We start from the raw sequence: 22,309 nt of genomic DNA, 5'->3' as shown, positions 1-22,309 counted from the left end.
AAAACAAAAGTTTTTCTTACATGTGCAAATAATTCTGTGTCAGTGTAGATAATAAGCTTTAAATAAATAGACAATCCAGAGGGTTTATGTGTTCATTTTATTAAAAAAAAAAAAAAAAAAAATATATATATATATATATATATATATATATATATATATATATATATATATATATATATATATATATTTCGGAGTAGCCTAAATAAAAATCGAATACATTTTGGTGCAAATTGCTGCCACTTCCTCGACTGACATTTTTACACTTGCTAAGTAAGTCCCATTGGGTGAATAATTCAACATGCATGCTTGATATCTTCACGTCCACTAGAACACTTAGGTCAAATATAGGAAATACGTCATGTACGTAGTCAAGTGCAGAGACCGCAAGTTGGACGCAGCCTCAGTGATTGCCAGCCACTCAGAAAATAAACTGTTCTGCAGCATTACATTATACATTCACAAATTCCACAGACACCTTTATCCAAAGCGACATACAGTGCACTTATTCTGTAGTGCATTTCTTTTTAATGCATGTTGCCTGATATCTAACTTTTCTAATCTATCACCATCTGATCTACAGGAACTTGCCAATTTAAAGTAAAAAAAATAAAGTGACATAATGACCAATGTATGAAAACTCCCTAATTCTTAATGTGACCTCTGCATTTAACCCGTCCAGTAAGTAGTGAACACACACTTGCACACACACCTGGAACAGTGGGCAGCTATAACTGCAGGGCCCAGGGAGAAATAGGGGACAGTCACAACCTCCCAGCCGTGAGACTCGAACCAGTGACCTTTAGGGGACAAGCCCAACTCTCTTACCATTAGGAAATGAGTGCCATCAGTTTAAACAGCATGGTCAACAACAGTGATTATACAACAATTATACAAAAGTTTACACTTTGCACAATATACAGAACTCAGGCCTCCCAATATTCAGATTTGTGATGGACCAATGACCGAATATTTATATTTCACTTTTTTATGTATATTATTATTTCAATTACATTATTTATTATTAGCCCATTATAACAATGTAACTGTAAATTTGTTCAATAATTTTTAATAATGTACTAATTTTAGTACTGTACCCATAACAAATAAATCAACTTTAATTTACTCCATCGAAGGCTGCATGACTTTCGGCATGATACGAAAATGTCTTTCCCCCTCATGCATTTGGTAACTTCCTCTTTCTCGGAGTCAATGAGGTGTGTGCACAAATGTGAAGCCGTCAACTTGAAACTCTTGCTGAAACAAGTCTGAAGGACTCTGCCTGTTCATTAATTTCAAAATATTCTCCATGAAATGAAGCTACAATCCTCTTCTTGACAGGCGTGTACATATACGGGGACCATAGAGGCGACAGATTCTTCACAATCATGCTTAAGCAGTTTAACATTTTAAAGCAGTTTGGAAATGGGGGGAAGTAAGTACTTTCATGTGTTGTTTTCAGATAATGTTTGTGGTGCTGTGTATGTACAATGTTGTGACTGTTTCATACAAAACAAGGCATTACTACGGTAATTCTTGCAATATTTATCTTTATGTCTGGGCAATGTAGCAAATGCTATTTATATTCCTAAATAATTCTAAAAACAACTGTGTTTTTTTATGATGGCTGGTTATATAATCTGTTGTGACAGTAACGTTATTCATGAATGTGTCACAGTAAATTCATCTACGACAGAAAGGTTTCTCTTGTACTTGACTAATGTAATTTCTCCTGGTCTTTCATTGTTTAAACCCAGGGGAAGTACAAAGTTTGGCATTTGACTTGAAAATCAAAATGGCACAGAACAATGTACACCAATATTAGGCTTTCGCATTCAAAGATGCATATCGACTGTGTGCATGTCTTAAAATAAGGTAGAGGGGGCTAAAATGTATATGTAATATTTGTCACATGAATATATTTTAAAGTAAAAGTAATAAATACTTCCTCTGCAAAAACTTGCGCACGAAAAATGAAAGCATTTTATTTAAGAAGCAAAATACACATTATGGGGGAGTTTCCCGAACAGGGTTAAGAGTAATCCATAGGCCTTCGTTATATTGGGACATTTAGGTAGTTTTTACAAACAAACTTTACAAAAAACAATACTAGTTTGCACATTGAGACAAAACAATGGCACTGATATATGTTAAGATAGGATAAGCCCTGTTCGGGAAACTGCCCACTAAAGTACATACAAATTTACATTTTATAAATATTTATTTGGTAAAAATTATCCAATAAACTCTATTTCTTATTTATTTACATAAATTTGTTTACAAATCACATGGGCAAGCTGTGTCTCTAAACCATTCTTATATTATTTGAATTAATATATATGCTTCGGTTTAATATATTTTTGTTAATAGCAGACGTCCTACAATATTTTTCAGCAATATTTAAACGTCTATTGTTATTATTCAAATGTGTATATCTTATTGTTTAGATTTAAATCTCACGATTAGGTAATTGTCAAAGAGGAAGCTGTGATAAAAGGTGTCAGTTTCTAAGGGGTGGAGAGCACATCTGCATGTTGCAGAGAATAAGATGCTAGTTGCAACCCACATTGATATGAGGTTAGCAGGATAATAATATACTCCTTTACCCCTCACACAGAGCAGGCCAGAGACGGTATCACATTATGTGACATTTGATGCTAAAAACGTAGGCCACAAGCCGAATGTATAAATCTAGTGAAACTTTATCCGTGTTAGAATAAAGTCAGTACCCAGCAGATATTTTAACTGTGCCATTTAAGCATATCGAAAGGCCTCCATCCTTAAAGCAACACTATGTAGTTTTTTTTACCTTTAAATAATGTCTCTAAAATTATTTCAGTGATAGAACAACTTTTAACTGGACAAATTGTACTGTTGCTGCAACCTGAGCAGCCTCCTAGCTGCTATAAGCACACTCTGAAAGTGGCGGTGGGGGGTAGAGTCATTTTTACATGGAAACTACATAGTGTTGCTTTAAAGAGATAGTTTACCCAAAAATAGAAATTGTTCCAAACCTGTTTTAATTACTTTGTTCTGCTGGACACAAAGGAAGAAATTTGGTTACAAACATTGCTCAAAATATCTTCATTTGTGTTCAGCAAAACAAAGATATTTATAAATAGCGGCAGCTGGTGACTGCTCTTCCGAGGGGCGCGGATTCAAAATAAGTGTCGTGTGTGTTGCTGGTGTTTCAATATATATGTGTTCGTTGCGTCATGTGAACCATGTGCATCACGTGTCTTGTCAAAATAAGTGCCTGCTGCATACGCGTCAAAACCGTTTATGATAAAAGAGACGCTCACGTTCACAAAATGCACGCAAGACACTCCCTTAACACTAAACTCTGATTACGCATGAGATTATGCCAGTATCTGGCCAACGCAAGCGTCACTTTTATCATAAACCGTTTAGACATGATGCACATATGTTCACCTGACGCGACAAACACATATTTTGACGAATCACACACGACGGGCTAAATACATGTTGTGACGAGCTTCGCATCGTGCGCCCTCGAAAAATAAGTCACCCGCCGCCAAAGTTTATACAGGTTTGAAACAACATGAAAGTGAAAGTGAAACATTTTTGGGTGAACTGTCCCTTTAAATTGTCAAAAAAATTGAGTATTTTGAACTTTTTTTCCCCAAAGGTTAAGGTCAGGTTAATATTTGCTCTGACAACAGCCAGCTGTCTCCTTTGTGTCAAAAAAGTGCTTGCTTGTGTTTATGCTTTTAAAAACATATAATTAATGACGTGATAATTTGGTTTGATGATCTTCTCAGCATTTCTATAAGCCAAGCAGTGCACAGTGTACAGATACGTTAAGGCTGTTAAAAGAGAAAGCGTATAGAAAAGTTTTGTGCGTCAGATCACAGTCCACTTCCCCTCTACTCTTACCGGTGTCTTTTTTTAGACCAGACCTGACTCTCTAATTTAGGCTTTCGAAAATGTGACCAATGCCATTTTGGTTAACGTGCAATGTTTGATCTTCTCACAGACTTAAAATTGTTTTTATTGTGAATGAAGTGTATGAATACATAGTATTATCCCTATATGACTGTTGTTTTAGACAGGAAAAATTACTTAAATTTTAATTTGAACTAAAAATCCAGGCTAAAGTTGCAATCTAAATATGAGATAGCAGCATTAAAGTTTGATTTCACTCATTGATTTCACATTGATTTTAATCTTGACATAATCTTACGCAATCTTGGAATGCGTATTTTGCAGCAATTTTTGTGATAGCATATCAGTGAACACCCCTGACCACTCTTTGAGTCATTTTAGGAAGGATTGTTCCAGTGCACCTATACCCATTGTAAAGGTGGGAGGTGAAACAACACCCAAAAACTCTCGGGGCAAATTCTCATATGTCCAAATTTCAGTCAAAACCGTTCTATTTTATCATAAACAATCTGAAAAAGGGCTTTAAGTGTAAAATACCGAACTTGTCCTTTAAAGTAAAAAATATTAAACATGAAACACAAGTATGGCAAAAGTAACCAGGTGCAAAATACAGAGCAACCTAATTAGAGAAATGGCACAGTTTGTCTCCCATCAGATGCATAAGCCATGGCAAAAAAGGTGTGGTTGGTAAACGGAGACACTGACCTGAATTAGGGGTGCACCTATAAAGTGGCAAAAAACAAACAAAAAAAAAACTATAAAGTGGCCGATGACGCTCGGGAGGCTGCCCTTTATCTGAATGCCATGCGGGCTAGAATTGCCAAACATTATTGGATAATTCTTATAATTGACACTTCTCTGGGCCAATCGGAATCTTGGCATTTGCTTTTCTCTGGGCCAATCGGAATCTTAGCACTTCCTTCAGAATCTTGAAGACAGCGCGCGAGCGCGGTCCTTTGGATGAGAGACACACCTGGCTAACTTACCACGCGAGTCTGATGGACACTTTTAACGTGAAGGAACCATCTTATTCAAGGTAAGTCAACTTTTTTGGACCAAAAACAACAACTACTTGTTTGCTTGATTTAAATTAGCGTTAACTACCGCTTATATTGTACTTTTAGGAACGAGTCTACACCGAGTAATGCACAAACGTAGCCCTTGCATAAAGTTTGCCTACGCTTCGAGCAAAATGACTAATGTTAGCTAACTTAGCAGGACGATTGTTAGCTAGGCTTATCGTTACCCGGGTGCTCTGCCCTGAGTTCCAAGATATACGGCTACTACTCGAATTCTGAGCTAACGTTACCCTGAATAGAGGGTTTTCACGACGCGTCATCAGAGCGGAAGACGCCATATTGGAGGCACTCCGCATCACAAAGAGCACAGACACTGATGTATATGCCGAACGTCGACAAGGAAAATGGTTAATTATTGCCGTGTTTGAGATGGTACCAACAGCACATATTGAGAAAAACATTTGGATTATTATCGACATTCAAAAGTTATTAAAAACCAGGGAAAGGAATGCAAGAAATTATCAGAGGCGGCGCTTGTGGTTGGTAAAGCTCAGAAAAAAGGGTAGTATTGTATTAGAAATATGATTGAAGTACATAAAGTATAAAACAATTATGCTTCTACTTGTGCTTTATTTAAAGAGTATTTAATATGTACTTTAGTGTATGCACAAAATGTACTTAAACACAAATAAAATTTGCGCTGCTATGCCTTAATGCCAGTGTGCTTAATTGCTCATAACACATTTTCTATTGTAATGATAATAATATTTTTAATAGTAAATGGTAAAAACAATTATTGCTTTTATTTTTTACTGTGCTTATTTTACTGTAAAGCACTTTGGTAGGACACTGGCTATTTTAAATTTGCTATATAAATAAAGCTGACATTGACATATGGGCTCTGCATGAAAACTAGGTAGGTCACTAACTTATATCGGGATATGCAACTGAAGGAAGAATCGCCGGGTCGTCACAGATCCTAGAAGAGGGAGCTTGTAGGAATCTGCATCGCCTATAAATTGTAATTTCTCGAAATATCGTGCCTTTTCTTGTGGTCCAAGTCCTTCCCTATATGCCTTTGCATCTTGGACGCGTTTTCTGTTGTTAAGACATGTCTACATTCACTTAAAGTATCCAAAGCGCATAATATTCCATTGTACTCCGTTCAGTTCTTTACACCGAGTGCCTCCACGATGGCCGCGCATCCGGGTTACCGCCCAGAACGTGACGTCGGTGAAAACCCTCTATAACTTCATTACGGTGGCTGGCGTGCGCGCTTGCGCAGGCCAGGCAGTCATTCGTGATGTGGGTAAATGTTTACACAATAGCTGATGCGAGAGTAATGTTAAATGAAAACCCACCGTTTTTCAATATTTTACTATGTTCTTACCTCAACTTAAACTAATTAATACATACCTATCTTTTTTAAATGCATGCACTTAATCTTTGTACATCGCGTTGTGAATGTGATTTAGCCTAGCCCCGTTTATTCCTGGTGGCTGTTTACCTGGTAAACAGTAATTTTTTACAACAGGGCTAATACACCAACAGCAAATTTCTGTATAATAAAGGGCTACATTTTGCATCAAAGTCTGTCAATGAAATCTTTACATTATGTTGTAAGTTGAATTTACATTATGAACACTAGCACTTTGAGATTGTTTATTCAATGTAAGGAGCCCTACATATAAAATGCATTATTATAATAATTATTGAACAGAAATGTATGTTGATATTCACTGCATATCAGCCATACAGTATGGAGACACGTTGTTTTATCATATTAGTCCTATGTATGATAGTTTGCAAGGTTATATTTTAATTATTTTAATTTACTTTCAGGCAATGGTTCTGGGCACTTTGGTGGAGCACTCACTGCCATTCACAATGGCCCGTCATCGTCATCCTTGCACAGATGCTGGCTGAGGACAAAGTGGCTCTGTCGCACGAACATCGGCAAAATATATATGTATTTTTTTATTTCTGTCTGTCTCTTGTTATTTTTTATTTCAGTGTCATGCTTCACAACACTTCCAGGTGTTTCCGTGAGTTGTAAATAAAAACATTTGTAAAATATTAAATGTGTCATTCTCCTTAAGCTTCAAGGATGTTTTAACATTGATTTTTGATTAAAGTATGGTGATTTTTGTTAAGTCACGTCCAGAATCATATTCAAATCACACAAAGAATAGAGCTGGGGTAACCGCCCCAAAAGTACACCCCCCCCCCCCCCCCCCCCCCCCGCTTGACACTGTCACCTTTTTTCTCTGAGGAGTTTGCAGGTCTGTTATATTGCTTTTCTTCAAACCTTTACAGGTATTTTCATGATAATAAAGAATATGTATAATGATTATGTTTGACGAGTGTTGCTTTTTCAAATGCATGTAAGGAGTTATGAAGCCGTAGTACATGAAATAGCTGTGCATAATATCTGGGTGTGATGGCTACAGCGTCACACAGAACGTTTTTAAATAACTCGTTTTATGTTCGGACCAGGAATACCCTTAAAGCTAAAAAAAACCCGAATAATTTACAAGTTTAATATGCATATTTAAAGTAGCAAATGCACACATTTAATCAATCACATAGAAATTAATACACTTGCAATGAAGTGAACGTGGGTCCGGATCAAATTCCTTTCGGGTTCGGATCCGGAGTTCCGGACTTTGAGAACCCCTGCTCTTAGTGCATATGACATGTTTACTTGTAAATGACAGTTTTTTAACAGGCTCTTATGTTTAGGTAATTGATTTCACTTTAATGGCAATGAAAATGTTAGTCAGTTACTGAAATGCCTTTCACAAATGTCACTTTAGTCATTTCATTGGTATTTCACAAATTTGACTGTCTTTCAAGCTTTTTTGCACAAACCTTCACTTCTAAAAAAAACCCACTACTTAGGAAAAGACAGTAAAAAGTTGCAAAATCACTAAAGATGCAACTAGAAACACTGCAAATGCTAAATGTCAGAACTGAACCACACATTAGGGGGCGCTGTGATTCATATCACTGTCACATTCGGGTTGTATTCAGGTCCAAGTACTCACAAGGCAACCAAGTTTCATTGTGATCTACAGTCGTTTCGCATGCTGTCGTTAACTTTTATACTTATCCGAAAATACACGTGGCCTGGCGTTTGGCGCATTATTTATGAATTGCCTGTGGGAGTAAATAAGTGGCTTTGAAAATAATTTATTTGATTAATGTATAATACGTGCAAAGAGCATTCACTCAATATCGTTAATGAATATTTTACTTTTGACAGAGGTGGCATTTAGTGGCTTTAGCATCTAAGCTCTTCGTATTTAGTTTACAGAAACTGTATGTCGGATTAACATCTAGTGACTGAAGTTGGTATCGCAGTCTAAATTCAAACGATTGCTGACAGTTTTCCATCAGACACATACTAAAGAACTAAAGATGGAAAGCATAAGCTTATCTGCTCATTTTTACGGTTGCAATGTTTTTTTTGTTGTCTGGATTTTTATAACTCAATCTGCGGCTCATTTCGGAGGTTGCGTTCACCGGAGGTCGCATTTATTGCCAATTGCGGTCTCATTTATTGAGCAACCGTAATAACTGGCAACCGAGCTGTCGAAATACACTTTTGGGTAAATTGGCAGTCACACAGACCACAACAAAATCAGACAGTAAGGAACTGTCTCAGTTTCAAAAAGGGAATAACTGGCTACAGCGTTGTTGTTTTTTTGGAGAAACAGATATGTGAACTTAAGGGATAGTTTACCCAAAAATGAAAATTCAGCCATCATTTACCCACTTTCGTGTTGTTACAAACCTGCATACATTTCTTTTTTCTGATAAACACGAAGGAAGATATTTTAAGAAATGTTTGTAACCAAACCGTTCGTGGACCCCATAAATTTTTATAGTAGGGAAAAAGAATACTATGGAAGTGAATGGGGTCAACAAATGGTTTGGTTACAAACATTTCTCAAAATATCTTCCTTTGTGTTTATCAGAACAAAGACATTTATACAGGTTTGTAACAAAATTAGAGTGAGTAAATCAGAATTTTCATTTTTGGGTGAACTATCCCTTTAGCATATTTCCTAAATATCTACAAATATTATAGTATATTTAGTACAGTCAAAATCCTACCTACAGCTCCAGGATCTGCCAAAACTGCGTGTTAGATATGATATATGTATGGGTGATTCTCACGAAAACTTGGTTTTAAAAATGTCAAGCATGAAAATGTAAAAATTGCTTAAATTTACTTTTTTTCCCACCAGACATTGAAAAACAAAGTCTGGAGTAAATGGGAACATTAATTTAAAAATTTTTACTTATCATTTAACACTTTTTGTAACATAATTTTAAAAATTAGTCCTAAAAAATCTCATTACCGCAACAGTCAGAAAACGTCATCAACACTGACATATTTTCAAAATGACATGACAAACCTGAAAGAACATAATTTGGAGATTCTGCACATACATTTAAAATCAAAGTATTATGCTTCTATTAATTAAATAAACATTTAATAAGCATCTGTTGCGGTAATGATAATCAAAATGTCGTGTAAGCATTCTGACAAGACAATATTTCAAATTAACTGTAAAAAAATGATCTTACCTGGTAGCCATCTTGAAGTAACTGGTCCATGTGCTTGGTCACTCAAAATCAAACTTTATTAAAATTCTATATGTGTGCTTAAACTGTTCTCAAAAAGTGTTGCGGAGGATGAGAACATCAGGCATGGACACATCATTTTCCTAATTTTTCTTCATTATTATTATACATGAATATTCAGTAAATATTTTTTCTGTCATCTAAAGTAGTCTAGCAAAACATAAATTTTTTTTCTTAATATTTTTGTGTTAATTTGATTAAATTACAACATAACGCATGTTCAAACACAGCCGGACACATTGCGGTAATGAGAATTTCAGCAGAAAATGAGATAAAATTTACAATTATAAATTCTTATGTTGAAATCACACATTGTGCAAGGTAGAACACAGTTTTGTATTAATTCTGATGCTTTTTAATGTTACTATATTACACATTTTAAAGCTAAAATAATTAGTGCCGTGGTGTTTCAATGGTTTCGTGAGAATCACCTGTATACAAGTAATTTACTTGTCATTTATTTCCCTTGTTATCAGTAATAAACTGCTGTAAAAGGACTCTGTTGTTATTGATGTATTATTGTGAAAGTCTACCCAAAGATGCATTTAGTCCACAAAAGCCGTTTGTTTATGTTGTTACTGCTGAAACCATCTATACCACTTGTAAATTATCTGTGGAAGCTAATATGTGCCTCTATTCTATAGGTCACAAGATGCAACTGACCTACTTACAGATGATCTGGTTTTGGTAGGTCACTAATACTACTACACCTGAACACCTTAACCTTACGTGTGCTTACAGTACATAAATGCAGAGCCATGTAAATTAACTTGTTTAAATGTCCCAAGGTGGAACAGCGTGTTGAGCCAGCAAGAAAAGCTGCCCAGATCATTCATAAAAAGCTGGCGGGCTGCCTGCAAAGTCAGCTGGGACTGGACTCTGAGCGACGAATGGTAAACTGATCTCTTATTTAGTCATGAGTTGGCATGGATTTTGAGGCGGATTAACCACAAACTGTGGGCTATATGAGAAATACAGTATGTAACATTCAGAGAGATGAATGAAACCGCTTTGGCTAAGAAGAATCGTCCACATGAAACATTGCTACAGTGGATGGAGGTGGGATTTCTTCCAATACCGACTGATTTGTTCGACTACTTTCTCAAGAAACTTAATCTCTGGTTTAGGGATAAAGGAGAGTCAATGAATCTGTTTGAATCTGAGTTTATTGTGTGGGTCTGGAGTTGTTTAGTCACACTGCTTTAAAGGAGTGCAAAATACAGACCCTTATTCACCATGTCATTTTGTAAGATTGAATGTGGAAAAGAAAAAAGCTCTTCTTAAGTTAAAAAAAAACTATGAAAAAATATTTTCTCTAGTTTTTTTTCAGAAATGTAAAAACTTTGCAACCTTTAACAAACTTTGGATGACACTTCTCCTTTTTGCCTCTCTATAAGATGAAACACTTTCCTTCGCAAGTAGTTTTCAGTAAAAGTGTCTGCTATTTGAAATGTGAATACTGGTATACATATTTGCTCGGTTCTCCTCTCCTCGGTTGTGTGGCATTGTTACTGTACTCTTTCTTACTTATGATGTTTATGTAAGAGAATTTAAATAGACAATTACAAAAGTGGAAGTACAAACAATATGCTATAGCAGATACCGTAAGACTTCCTTATTTTCCTCATTCACACTCTTATGTTTCCTCCTTTACAGAAAAAGTTACCGCTCATGATGCTGTCTGTTAGTATGGCCGAGAGCTTTAAGGATTTCGATGGTGAATCTTCTATTAGGCAAGTATTCTGTCAGGAAATGTTACCCTACATTTTGGAACAGTTTACCCAAAATGTACTTACCCTTATGTTGTTACCTGTATACATTTTCTTTGCTTTGCTGAAAGGATATTTGTAATAAAGCAGGATACAGAAGCACCATTGACTTACATAGTAAGAAAATAGTAGTATGGAAGTCAGTGGTGCTCAAAAACGGTTTGGTTACAAACATTGCTCGGAAAATCTTCCTTTCTTTCTGTGTTTTTGAAGCTTTGATTGTGTTTACGGTGCACAATATAACGTGTTTATGTTTCACGTGTAACATGTTTCACTGTATAGCGCTGTTTATACTGTCCTAAAAACGGCTGATGTCTTCCTTGTTCTATGAAGTCCCTCCTTCAGAAATATGTATCGAGTTCTGATTGTGTAGCTTGTTTAGTGTGTTGTTATTCGATAGCAGCTTAGCTTGCCGTTAGCTTAGCTGTCGACTGAAGTATTCCTGTGGGCGGAGTTTAGTCAAAAAACTGTTCTAGTGACGTCATTAAAGCAGGAAGTAGAGGACTGTAGTCCAAATCGGCCATTCGCTGTAGGCTTTAAAAGGCAAATTCTGTTAAAGAAAATATATCGCCTGGCAGTAAACTTTGAGCTTTATCATTTTACAGGTATTATTTATGCTATTATAGCAACATTACACACTAATTAGGTTTCAAAAAATGGGATTAGAAAGAACGTGATCTTTTAAATCTTTGGGTACACTATCCCTTTAAGGCCACAGTATGCACTCTAAAGCCCGGGATACATTGCACGATTTTCGGCTGTCCCAGACGAAAGATTGCCATCGTGAAACAATCGTCGCGCTTTCTGTGATCGTGGCTCTTCATCTGTGGTCCTATGTCGTACAGAGAGAGGTTTAAAGACGGCAATTTTTCTGGTCTTGCGTCAAAAGATATAGCCTACGATAGATTTCTGATAGTGTCAGAAATTCAGCATGATCACCGCACAGTGTGTTTGCTGCTACGACCTGCGTACCGGTATTTGTTTACCACTAGCGCATGCTGATGTGTGACGCAGCCACCGAAGCCTCCGTGTCATCATCGTACAGTCTACATGCTTTAGTTTAAACGATCCATGTCGCACAGTGTGATAAGGTAATGATCTTATAGGAGTGCAAAAATCCTGCAGTGTATTCCAGGCTTAAAGGGACATTCCACTTTTTTGGGGGTGGGCTGATTTTCCAGCTCCCACAGAGTTGGGCGTTTGGTTTTTACCGTTTTGGAGTCTATTCAGCCGATCTCCGGGTCTGGCGGTGCCACTTTTAGCATAGCTTAGCACAATCCATTGAATCTTGTTGGACCATTGGCATCGTGCTCAAAGATAAGAGTTTGGATGTTTTTCTTGTTTGAGGCTTCACTCTTCTGTAGTTACATCGTGTACCAAGACCGACAGAAAATTAAAAGTTGAGATTTTCTATGCAGATATGGCTAGGAACTATACTTTCTTTTTGGCGTAATAATCAAGGACTTTGCTGATGTAACATGGCTGGAGGAGGGTCAATGATATTACGCAGTGCCCGAAAATAGTCCCTTGCTATTGAAAGTTACCAAGGGGACTATTTTCGGGCACTGCGTAATATCATTGACCCTCCTTCAGCCATGTTACAGGAGCAAAGTCCTTGATTATTACGCCAGACTGAGAGTACATTTTCTACTGTCTTAGTACACGATGTAACTACAGAAGAGTCCAGTTTTAAATAGGAAAAATATCAAAGCCCTTTGATTATTTTTGAGTGTGATGCTAATGGTCTAATCAGATTCCATGGATTATGCTAAGCTATGCTAAAAGTGGTACTGTCAGACCCGGAAATCGGCTGAATGGATTACAAAACTGTAAAAATCAAATGTTTAACTCTAGGGGAGCTGGTAAATGAGCCTATTTTCAAAAAAAGTGGAGTGTCACTTTAACAAGAAGGTCAAGTTTCTAAGCCCACCCAGTTTTGCCTTCCTACAGAAAAGTTTTGGAAATGTGCTGCTTCATGCAAAATTATCTGGCACGGACATTGGCTGACTTTGAGATGAAGTTGGAGAAAGACGTACTTGTGCCCCTAAATAAGCTCAGTGAGGTACAGTAGCAATTTTCTTACCACAAACATAACACGAACTAAAACAGTCAACATTCATGATCTTTACCATTGCTGTCCATGCAGGAGGACCTACCGGAAATCTTAAAAAACAAGAAACAGTTTGCTAAACTTACAACAGACTGGAACAGTGCTCGGGTCAGGTGAATATTTTGTAGATTTATGTGACCACCAATTTAAGTCAACTGTTAGTTAGGCCTACATCATATTAACATAATGAGATAGTTTCTCATGACCAGGTTTAGATTAAACCTGGACTAGGGCTTAAAGGAACAGTATGTAAGAAATTTATGTCAATTAATCATAAAATGGCCCTGATATGTCACTAGACAATAAGAAATCATTTTAATTTCAAATACTTATATCAATGACAACAATGATCTGGCCAGGATATTGTCATTTAAAAAGTAGAGTTGCAGCCCTCAACTGATGTTTGTGTTGTCATGTTGTATATTGGCCATTAGTGGTGTGATTGCAGTACCAGTTTTAGCCACAAGTTTTGTGATTGCAGTACCAGTTTTGGCCACAATCCTACATACTGTTCCTTTAATTATGAGTAGATTTTACAAAAATACATCACAAAAAATATTACTGGTGTTCATCTTGAGAAAAAAAACAATTGTACTGATATATTTCAAGATTTATATATTTCAGTGCAAGCTGTTTTCAGTCATGTATCTGGGACTAAGTTCAATGTGTTCATAATATGTGCCCTTTTCTTTGAAGATCTCAAACCAGCACAGGTCCACAAGCCAAGCAGGATGGTCTTAGAGAAGATTTAGAGGAGGCCTGGAAAAGACTGGAGTCCATTAAGGTATACAAACCCAATTCATACATGTTAACTGTGAGTGCATATATTTTACTGCAAAGTTGATTTGTTTTATACTTTTTTAGCCAGAACCATTAAACCTGAAATGATTTTTTTTTTAAAGTATTTTGCATGTAGACCACAATTATAAATGGCTCAGATGCAAACCCCTCAGTGTGTCTGACATGATTTTTTTAAAATGAGATTTTTTTATCAGACTCTTAACAGATTCTGCCAACAAACTGCTATTTCTGAATGACCTGAGAGTGGGATTAAGTGGTTTTGAAGTAAAAGTATTCAATGAACGTGTAATACGTGCCGAGAGCATTCGGTTAATATCGTCATCTTGTTTTTGACGGAGGTGCTTTTGCATCTGTGCTCTTTATATACCTCTGGGTTTTGTCACCCACATGGTAAGATTAGCTAGACACACAAGACTGCAAGCTCAGTGATTGGTTCACATGATTGGGCCAATGGGTTTTAAAATCTGGCTCACTCACATTCCTCATCTTTCCAATATAATGTGCTTAATAATAATGTGCTTCTCTACCAATAGGTATTTATTCATGATAAACGGCTAAAAAGCATGCAACTACAGTGGTGTAAAAAAACTGTTGACCCACAGGGCCGTGTGGGTTTGAATTTTGTTTTCCCTTCATAACAAAACCTTCATTTAAAAACTGCATGCTGTGTTTACTTGTGTTATCTTTGATGAATATTTAAATTAGTTTCATGATCTGAAACATTAAAGTGTGACAAAAATGCAAAAAAATCAGGAAGGGGGCCCACACTTCTCACACCACTGTATATGTTGTAAAAACTCTTAACAAACCCTTATACAAAGTTTTGCAAAGCCAACATTTGGCTTTGGTTTTAATTTAATGCAAAAATTATTCTTGCTTCCAGGATCAGTACTCTGCAGATCTTTATCATTTTGCTACTAAAGAGGATGAGTATGCCAGCTACTTTATCCGTGTGAGTACCTATACCTTCATTATAAGGTGCAAGGCATGTTTAGTTATATAGCACATTGCATACACAAAAGTACAGGAAGAGCTACACAGCAAGGTACAGATACCTAGCAAACAATAACGTCATTCGACCAGCTAGGTTAAATATAGACCCAATATAGTCTGGCAATGAGTAACCAACTTTGCTCCAAAAATAACCTTGAATGTGGTTACGTCGTTTTTGCCAAAATAACCTGCGAGATGTATAATATCCCGTCAACAAGGATCACAAAGTGAAATGTTAGACGTCAATTAAATGCTCGCTAGACGTCTGGGTTGTGTAGAAACAGCTATTAAAAATCTTTAAAATTGCTTGCTGGGTATAGGTGCACATACTCTGATATTGGGCCACACATGTGCTTATGCAGATGAGTTCAAATGCATTTATATCTGGTCTGACACATTGAGCCACTATAAATAGACTTCTAAATAAACTTCTCTGACAGCTTCTGGAGCTTCAATCTGAATATCACAAGGCCTCTTATGAATTTTTGGAGAGAAACATATCTGAGCTTAAAGAGAGCCACAGCCACACAGGTGAGCAGAGGAAAAGTGTTATCTACTGTAAATACGTTGCCATCCATTCTAGACAACATTGTCATATAGTGTGCACTTGTTTATTTCGATATAGAGCCTCAAGTGAATTTATCAGAAAATAAGGTATTTGGAGAACCCCTACTGTCGCACCTTCAGAGATGTAATCGAAAGATTGCTGTACCAATTGAGGAGTGTGTGAGCATGTTGATGCGTACAGGACTCAAAGAGGAGGTACGGTTTCGGCTTGCCCACACACGCGACTATTTAAACGCAGTTGACCACAGATGCACATCCGCACCCACTTGCATATATGCACACCCACATAACTAACTTTGTCCTATATATCTCGTTTCACTATCTCTTTTTAACATCCTTATTTAGGGTTTGTTCAGGCTAGCAGCTGGTGCGTCTGTTATGAAAAGACTAAAGAGCTGTCTGGATTCCGGGACAGTCGACCAAAATGAGTTTAAGTGTGACCCTCATGCTGTAGCAGGTAGAAGCCACAATTGGATTTTTATTATTATTATTTTAATTTATTTTTTATTTTAGTGGTGCATTTGATGATTCATTAGCTGACACTTTGACAACTGGACAAAAGTGCATTGTAGGTCAAACAAATGTGGTTGCAAAGTGTGGTGAGGTTGAGGCGGCAAAGTACAAAAGAAAACCTAAAGTTTTGTTCGTTTCGTTTTCAGGGGCTCTTAAATGTTATCTGAGAGAGTTGCCTGAACCGCTCATGACATTTGAATTGTATAATGACTGGTTTAGGGCTGCAGGGTGAGTCTGTAGTTGTTTTGTTTGTTGTTCAACTCAGATACTGATCTTAAAGATTCACTATATTTATTGTTTTCATACTTTTTTTGTTGTCAGAGAAAAAGAAACAGAAGAAAAACTAAATCTGTTACGGGCGGCGCTGCAAAAACTTCCCACAGACAACTACAACAACCTCAGGTTTATTTTTAACTTCTATTGGGCGGTTCCTTTAACCTCCTCAGTCCCGAGCTTTGGTTTGTCTTTTCTTTAGATTTCTTCCAGCTATTTTGGTAGAACCAGGAAGAACCAGTACATTTTCTTTGAACATGAAGCAGTGTAATTGTCCACGTTTATGTACAACAGGTTCCAGTTAATAAGAATTAAGTATTATGGTGCAAACAAAAAAAATTATGTCCACATATGTGGACATCCAGGTCTTAGGAGGTTAATCCAGGACTAGGCTATTTAAGTAGTTTTTACAAACATACCGCACAAAAACAATACTGGTGTGCTTCTTGAGACAAAACAATGGAACTGATACATTGACAAAACTCTATTTAAAAACTGTGTAAAAACCTTCTTGTTAATCTCAAACTTTTGCAGTACCTTGGTTTGCTGGTAGGTGGCCCCTGAGCCCAAATGTGAAACTACCTTGTTTTATTACTTGTGCTCTACCGTCACATGTTCATGTTCTGTGGGTTCCTTTTGAGTTATTGTTTCCTGTATCATGTTTGTAGTTTATTTAAGTTTTTTGGTGAATGGATCCCCTGTTAATTGTCTCCCCAGCCAACTGACATTGCTAATTTAACCAACCTAATCAAACTTAATGTTAATGGACTTGTTCTGTTATGGATTAAATCAGGCTCACCATGATAACCTAACCCGGCATATGGTCCTCTTGGGTCGTTTTCTCCGTTTCACTGCTTGGATCTCTCACAGTAGGCAAGGTGGAGGAGGAAGCTCCCCCTAAACATTTTCTAGAGCCGGGCCAGTCACAAAAGCCTGGAGGCCCTACGTTAATAGTGGCAGGTTCTGTGTTTGTGGAGGCTTTCTTTCCAGAGCCAGCTGACAACATTCCCGCCTCTCCAGAGCCAGTTTACAACATGACCGCCTCTCTAGATTTGAGGCACAGTGTGTGAGTGCTGTGCAGGCAGCTGGTGTTCAGGTGGTCCCTTAGACGTCAAGTCCGGTGGTCTGAAGTCCAGCATTCTCAGAGGTGTCAGAGGTCTGTCCACTATCTGCAGTTCTTCCTGTGGTGGCTATGGCCTTGTGGGGTGTTTGGGCCACACACTGCTCTATGGTTCCCCCCGAGATCGCTGTAGGCATAAATCCAATCCAAAACTTCTTGTCAGGGTCAAGATGACTGAACCTGAGTCTCCTGAGATTCCTGTCAAAGCCAAGATGACTTCTCCTGAGATTGTGCTCTTTGATCTTGTCGAGATAGCTGTTCCCCAGTTCCCTGCACTCTTCGTTTCAGCCAAGATGGCCGTTCCTAAGTTCCCTGTCCTGGCCACTACTACTCCTGAGTTTCCTGAGATTCCTGTCACAGCCAAGATGACTTCTCCTGAGATTCTTGTGCTCTTTGATCTTGTCGAGATAGCTGTTCCCCAGTTCCCTGCACTCTTCGTTTCAGCCAAGATGGCCGTTCCTAAGTTCCCTGTCCTGGCCACTACTACTCCTAAGTCCAGAGATTCCTGTCACAGTCAAGATGACTTCTTCTGAGATTCTTTTGCTCTTTGATCTTGTCGAGACGGTTGTTCACCAGTTCCCGGCACTCTTCATTTCAGCCAAGATGGCCGTTCCTAAATTCCCTGTCCTGGCCACTACTCCTCCTGAACTCCCTGTGTTCCCTGTCCCAGCTAAAATGGGCGTACACTAGTCCCTGGGTCCTTCCTGGTTCCTGTCTCTACCGGCACCACCCTGGTCTCCAGCTCTGCCATCGTTCAAGTCTCCTCCAGCACCAACCTAGGTCTCCAGCTTTGCCCTGGTTTCCGTCGCCACTGGCACCACCCTGTTTTTCAGCTCCATCCTGCTTCCAGTCTCCTCCCTGGTCCCCATGGCTCCTTCCTGGTCTCTAGCTCCACTGGATTCTCCCTAGTTTCTGGCTCTGTCGGGTCCTTTCTGGTCTCTGCGTCCACTGGCTCCTCCCTGGTTCCTGACTCTGTGGACTCCTCCCTGGCTGCCAGACCTGCTGGCACTGCCCTGGCATCCTGCCCTGCCAGACCTGTGTTTGTAGTTCAACGTAGTTCTTTTGTTGATTGGTTCTCCTGTTAATTGTCTCCCCAGGTGTGTCTTGTTAGCCCATGTGCATATGTAGTCCTAGTGTTACATTTGTCTTATGTCAGTTGTTGAATGTAATGTTTCATGTGTGCCTTGCCTGTGCCCATCGTGGTTCCGTATTTTTATTTTTTATTAAACCTAAACTGCATTTGATTTAATGCACTACCTAATTCTCAGGAAAAATATTATAGCTTTGTTTGAGGTTATTTACGCAAAGCTATTACATGACTTTAGAAAACTTGGGCTGTGTCTTATAATGTTCCTATTTAACCCAAATGTTTTTGTCTCTTTCTCAGGTACCTTGTGCAGTTTCTGTCACACTTATCAGAGTATCAAAAAGTGAATAAAATGACCCCCAGTAACATTGCCATAGTGCTTGGTCCTAATCTACTTTGGCCTCGCTGTGAGGGGTCAGTACACCACATACGTTTAATCACAAAATATCACATGACCTGCAAAGCATGCTGTCAGATCGTAATCTCCTCTGCCTTTCTTACATTCAGAGAGACTTCCTTGTTGGACATGGCGTCTGCATCTTCTGTGCAAGTTGTGACTATCATAGAGCCGCTTATACAGTATTCCAAGAGCCTTTTTCCTGAAGGTACAAGAACCGTACTGTTTTACTAACTTAGTTCTGGATGCTGATTGGTCAATAGGCATGCATTTATGATAAAACAAAGCTACAGCAGTCTGCACACTGCACAGAACCCATTGATTATTATTCTTGTTGTATATTAGGGACTGTATCTTTTAATGAATAGGTGTTGTGATTATACTTATGAAATAACAGTGGTGGTAACTGCTTAATAAATACAAAAAGCCTCAGCTGTGACAATATTTACATTACTGCTTATTTAAAGTCCACATAAAATCAAAATCGAAGTTTTTTGGCTTTTTGTATAAATATGTTACCCTTAAGCATATTTATAAATTAGCGTTCTCCAAAACATTGACACAATTCACATTTCGAAGACGTAAGCATTTAAAACGTAGTCTCTCACTTCTGCCAATACAGATCAATGACTTTTATGACATCATTCTGCACTTCAGCTTCTCATCGGATTTCAGGCTGTGATGTAAACTAAATGCTATTGGCTATTTTAAAAGGGGAAAAGAGAGTCAATATGCCCCACCCTAACTTCCAGTTTCAGTAGAAATTGTCATTGCATTGAACAAAGCTGCGCGTGCATATCAGTGGGTCACAAAACATTGCTGTGTATGCCGTGAAAACAGCTATAAATTTCCCTAATTTGTTTGATTTTAGATGCTGATTTTAAGATCACAGAGTCACATTCAAGCTTAGATTTGCAAGATGTGATTCCAGCAACATCCGAGAGGTCTCTTTCTGACAGCGTCTTTCCCCCGGCCCCCTCTCCCACTGGCCCACTTTCCCTCTCACACACAGACAGGTACTGAGACTTTCTCGGTGGTTTCCTACAAAGTCATGGTTTTCAACTAACTAACCAACTTGTAATACAAAAATATCTAATCTTATATAATACCATGTTACGTTTCTATTACTATTTCAGTTCAACCTCATCTGAGGACTTTGGGGTGACACTCAAAACTACTCAGATGAATCGTGACGCTTCTGTGTGGGACAACAATGATCCAGATCCAGCACCTCAGCCACCTGCACAGAATCACATCCCTACTCCTCTTCCCCGGTACACTCCTGTACACCCGCCATCCAACCACCCCTCCAGCCAATCAGAGCCCACTCAGGAACCTTCCCAGTTCCAAGAGCCCTCACTGAAGATCGGGTTTCCTTATAAACGTATGTTGCTCTGTCTGAAGCTCTTCTTTGTGTTGTTATTACAGGGAAAGCTAAATTTCCTATTTTTTGCATTACAGCAAGGAGGTCCTTCATGCAGCAAAAGACATCAAACCTCAGCAAAGTTTCTCCCGTGAGCCAGACAGGAGGGTCACCATTAAATCAACCAAGAGCTATCCCAGTTCCTCTGCCCAGAGTCTCTGAGGTACAACCACTGGCTTTAAACAAGCCTGAAACCACCCAAACACAACTGCCAGCGTTGCCTGAAACTGGACCACAAAAGAAAACCCAAGGCAGAAGACCCAAAGTCCCTCCTCCCCAACCACCACCACCCCAACCACTGAGCAAGCAACTTTCCTTTCCAGCTCAGTAAGTCTTTGAAAAGGAAGTGTACAGCTGGAGAATGAACACATGAAACCTAACGCTTTCTTTTGATAGTAAGCTCAATCTTGTAAATCTTTATTTTGGATCCTTTGACTTCAGGTGCAGTATTTACTGGTTAAAGGGATAGTTCACCCAAAAAATGAATATTTTATCATCATTTACTACTACAAACCTGTATACATTTATTTATTCTGATGAACACGAAGGAAGATATTTTGTGGAAGGTCTCAATCATGAGCCCCATTCACTTTCATAGTAGGAAACAAGAATACTATAAAAGTGAATGGTCGGTTTGGTTATAAACATTAAATGTCAGTGGCGGCCGGTGACTTCTTTTTTTGAGGGCGCTCGATGCGAAGTTCGTCACAACATGTATGTAGCCCATCATGTGTGTGGTTCGTAATTTCAAAATATGTGTTCTGCGTGTCGAGTGATCCTATGTGCATCACGTGTCTTGTCAAAATAAGTGCCTGCTGCAGATGCATCTAAAGGGTTTTTGATAAAAGAGACGCTTGCGTTTGCCAGATACTCGAATGATCTCATGCGTAATCAGAGTTTATTGTTAAGGGAGTGTCTTGTGCGTATTTTGTGAGCGTCTCTTTTATCATAAACAGTTTGACTTGATGCAGCAGGCACTTGTTTTGACAAAACGTGTGATGCACATGGTTAATATGATGGAACAAACACATATTTTGAAAACACAAGCAACACACATGACACTCCGAACACTTACTTTGAATTTGCGCCCCTCGGATGAGCAGTCACGAGCCGCCACTGTTAAATCTAAATGAGTAACTGATGACAGGATTTTAATTTTTTTGGGTGAACTATCCCTTTAATGCTTTCAGCTGTGCAGTGTTTTTGTGACACTGCACTTCCTCTTGTGTTTCGTTCATCTGCTGTAGAGATACAGGTTTTGTAAAGGCTAACAGAGCAAAATGCATATTTTATGTATGAGGGTTAGCGAGTGCTTATTATGTCAACAAAAATCTTTTAAAGCTGACATCGTTTATATCTTGTTTTAATGAAAACTTAATGAAAAAGGTAACATACATTGGTATTTTGTAAAATTCTTGTGCAAAGTTGCACATACGTACATTATGTACATATTATATCATGTGATTAAGGGAATGGAGACTTCAACTTGACAGAAATTCAAATGAATTCATATTAATATTTAATCATATTTTCATAGTGGGGATCATAAAATGTTAATGAATACTGTGCTGATCGGCAGATATTTATCATGTAATAAAAGCAATTGTGACACTGACAGTCATTGTAGTTTCATTGTTTTCATTTCCCAATGATGCAATAGCATAATTTCACTGTTTAGGAC

General features: G+C 38.1%; 2 protein-coding genes across 2 annotated transcripts in view; one reads left to right on the top strand and one right to left on the bottom strand.

Annotated features, from left to right (window-relative positions):
• zc3h7bb (zinc finger CCCH-type containing 7Bb) overlaps positions 1 to 22,309 on the bottom strand; it is a 497,977-nt gene that overhangs the window by 31,537 nt on the left and 444,131 nt on the right. The gene's annotated exons all lie outside the window — the stretch shown is intronic.
• Positions 1,191 to 22,245, top strand: sh3bp1 (SH3-domain binding protein 1). Its single transcript, XM_055176414.2, has 18 exons — positions 1,191 to 1,432; positions 10,220 to 10,262; positions 10,364 to 10,468; positions 11,232 to 11,308; positions 13,295 to 13,406; positions 13,491 to 13,567; positions 14,151 to 14,238; positions 15,139 to 15,207; positions 15,689 to 15,779; positions 15,874 to 16,010; positions 16,161 to 16,272; positions 16,475 to 16,556; positions 16,650 to 16,730; positions 19,109 to 19,222; positions 19,316 to 19,413; positions 20,077 to 20,221; positions 20,342 to 20,589; positions 20,667 to 22,245. The coding sequence occupies exons 1-18, from the start codon at positions 1,386 to 1,388 to the stop codon at positions 20,957 to 20,959; spliced, it is 2,019 nt and encodes a 672-aa protein (XP_055032389.2). The 5' UTR covers positions 1,191 to 1,385; the 3' UTR covers positions 20,960 to 22,245.

The sequence above is a fragment of the Misgurnus anguillicaudatus genome, chromosome 4 (assembly GCF_027580225.2).
Source record: "Misgurnus anguillicaudatus chromosome 4, ASM2758022v2, whole genome shotgun sequence".
NCBI lineage: Eukaryota > Metazoa > Chordata > Actinopteri > Cypriniformes > Cobitidae > Misgurnus > Misgurnus anguillicaudatus.
This window is presented reverse-complemented; position numbering and strand designations above follow the sequence as displayed.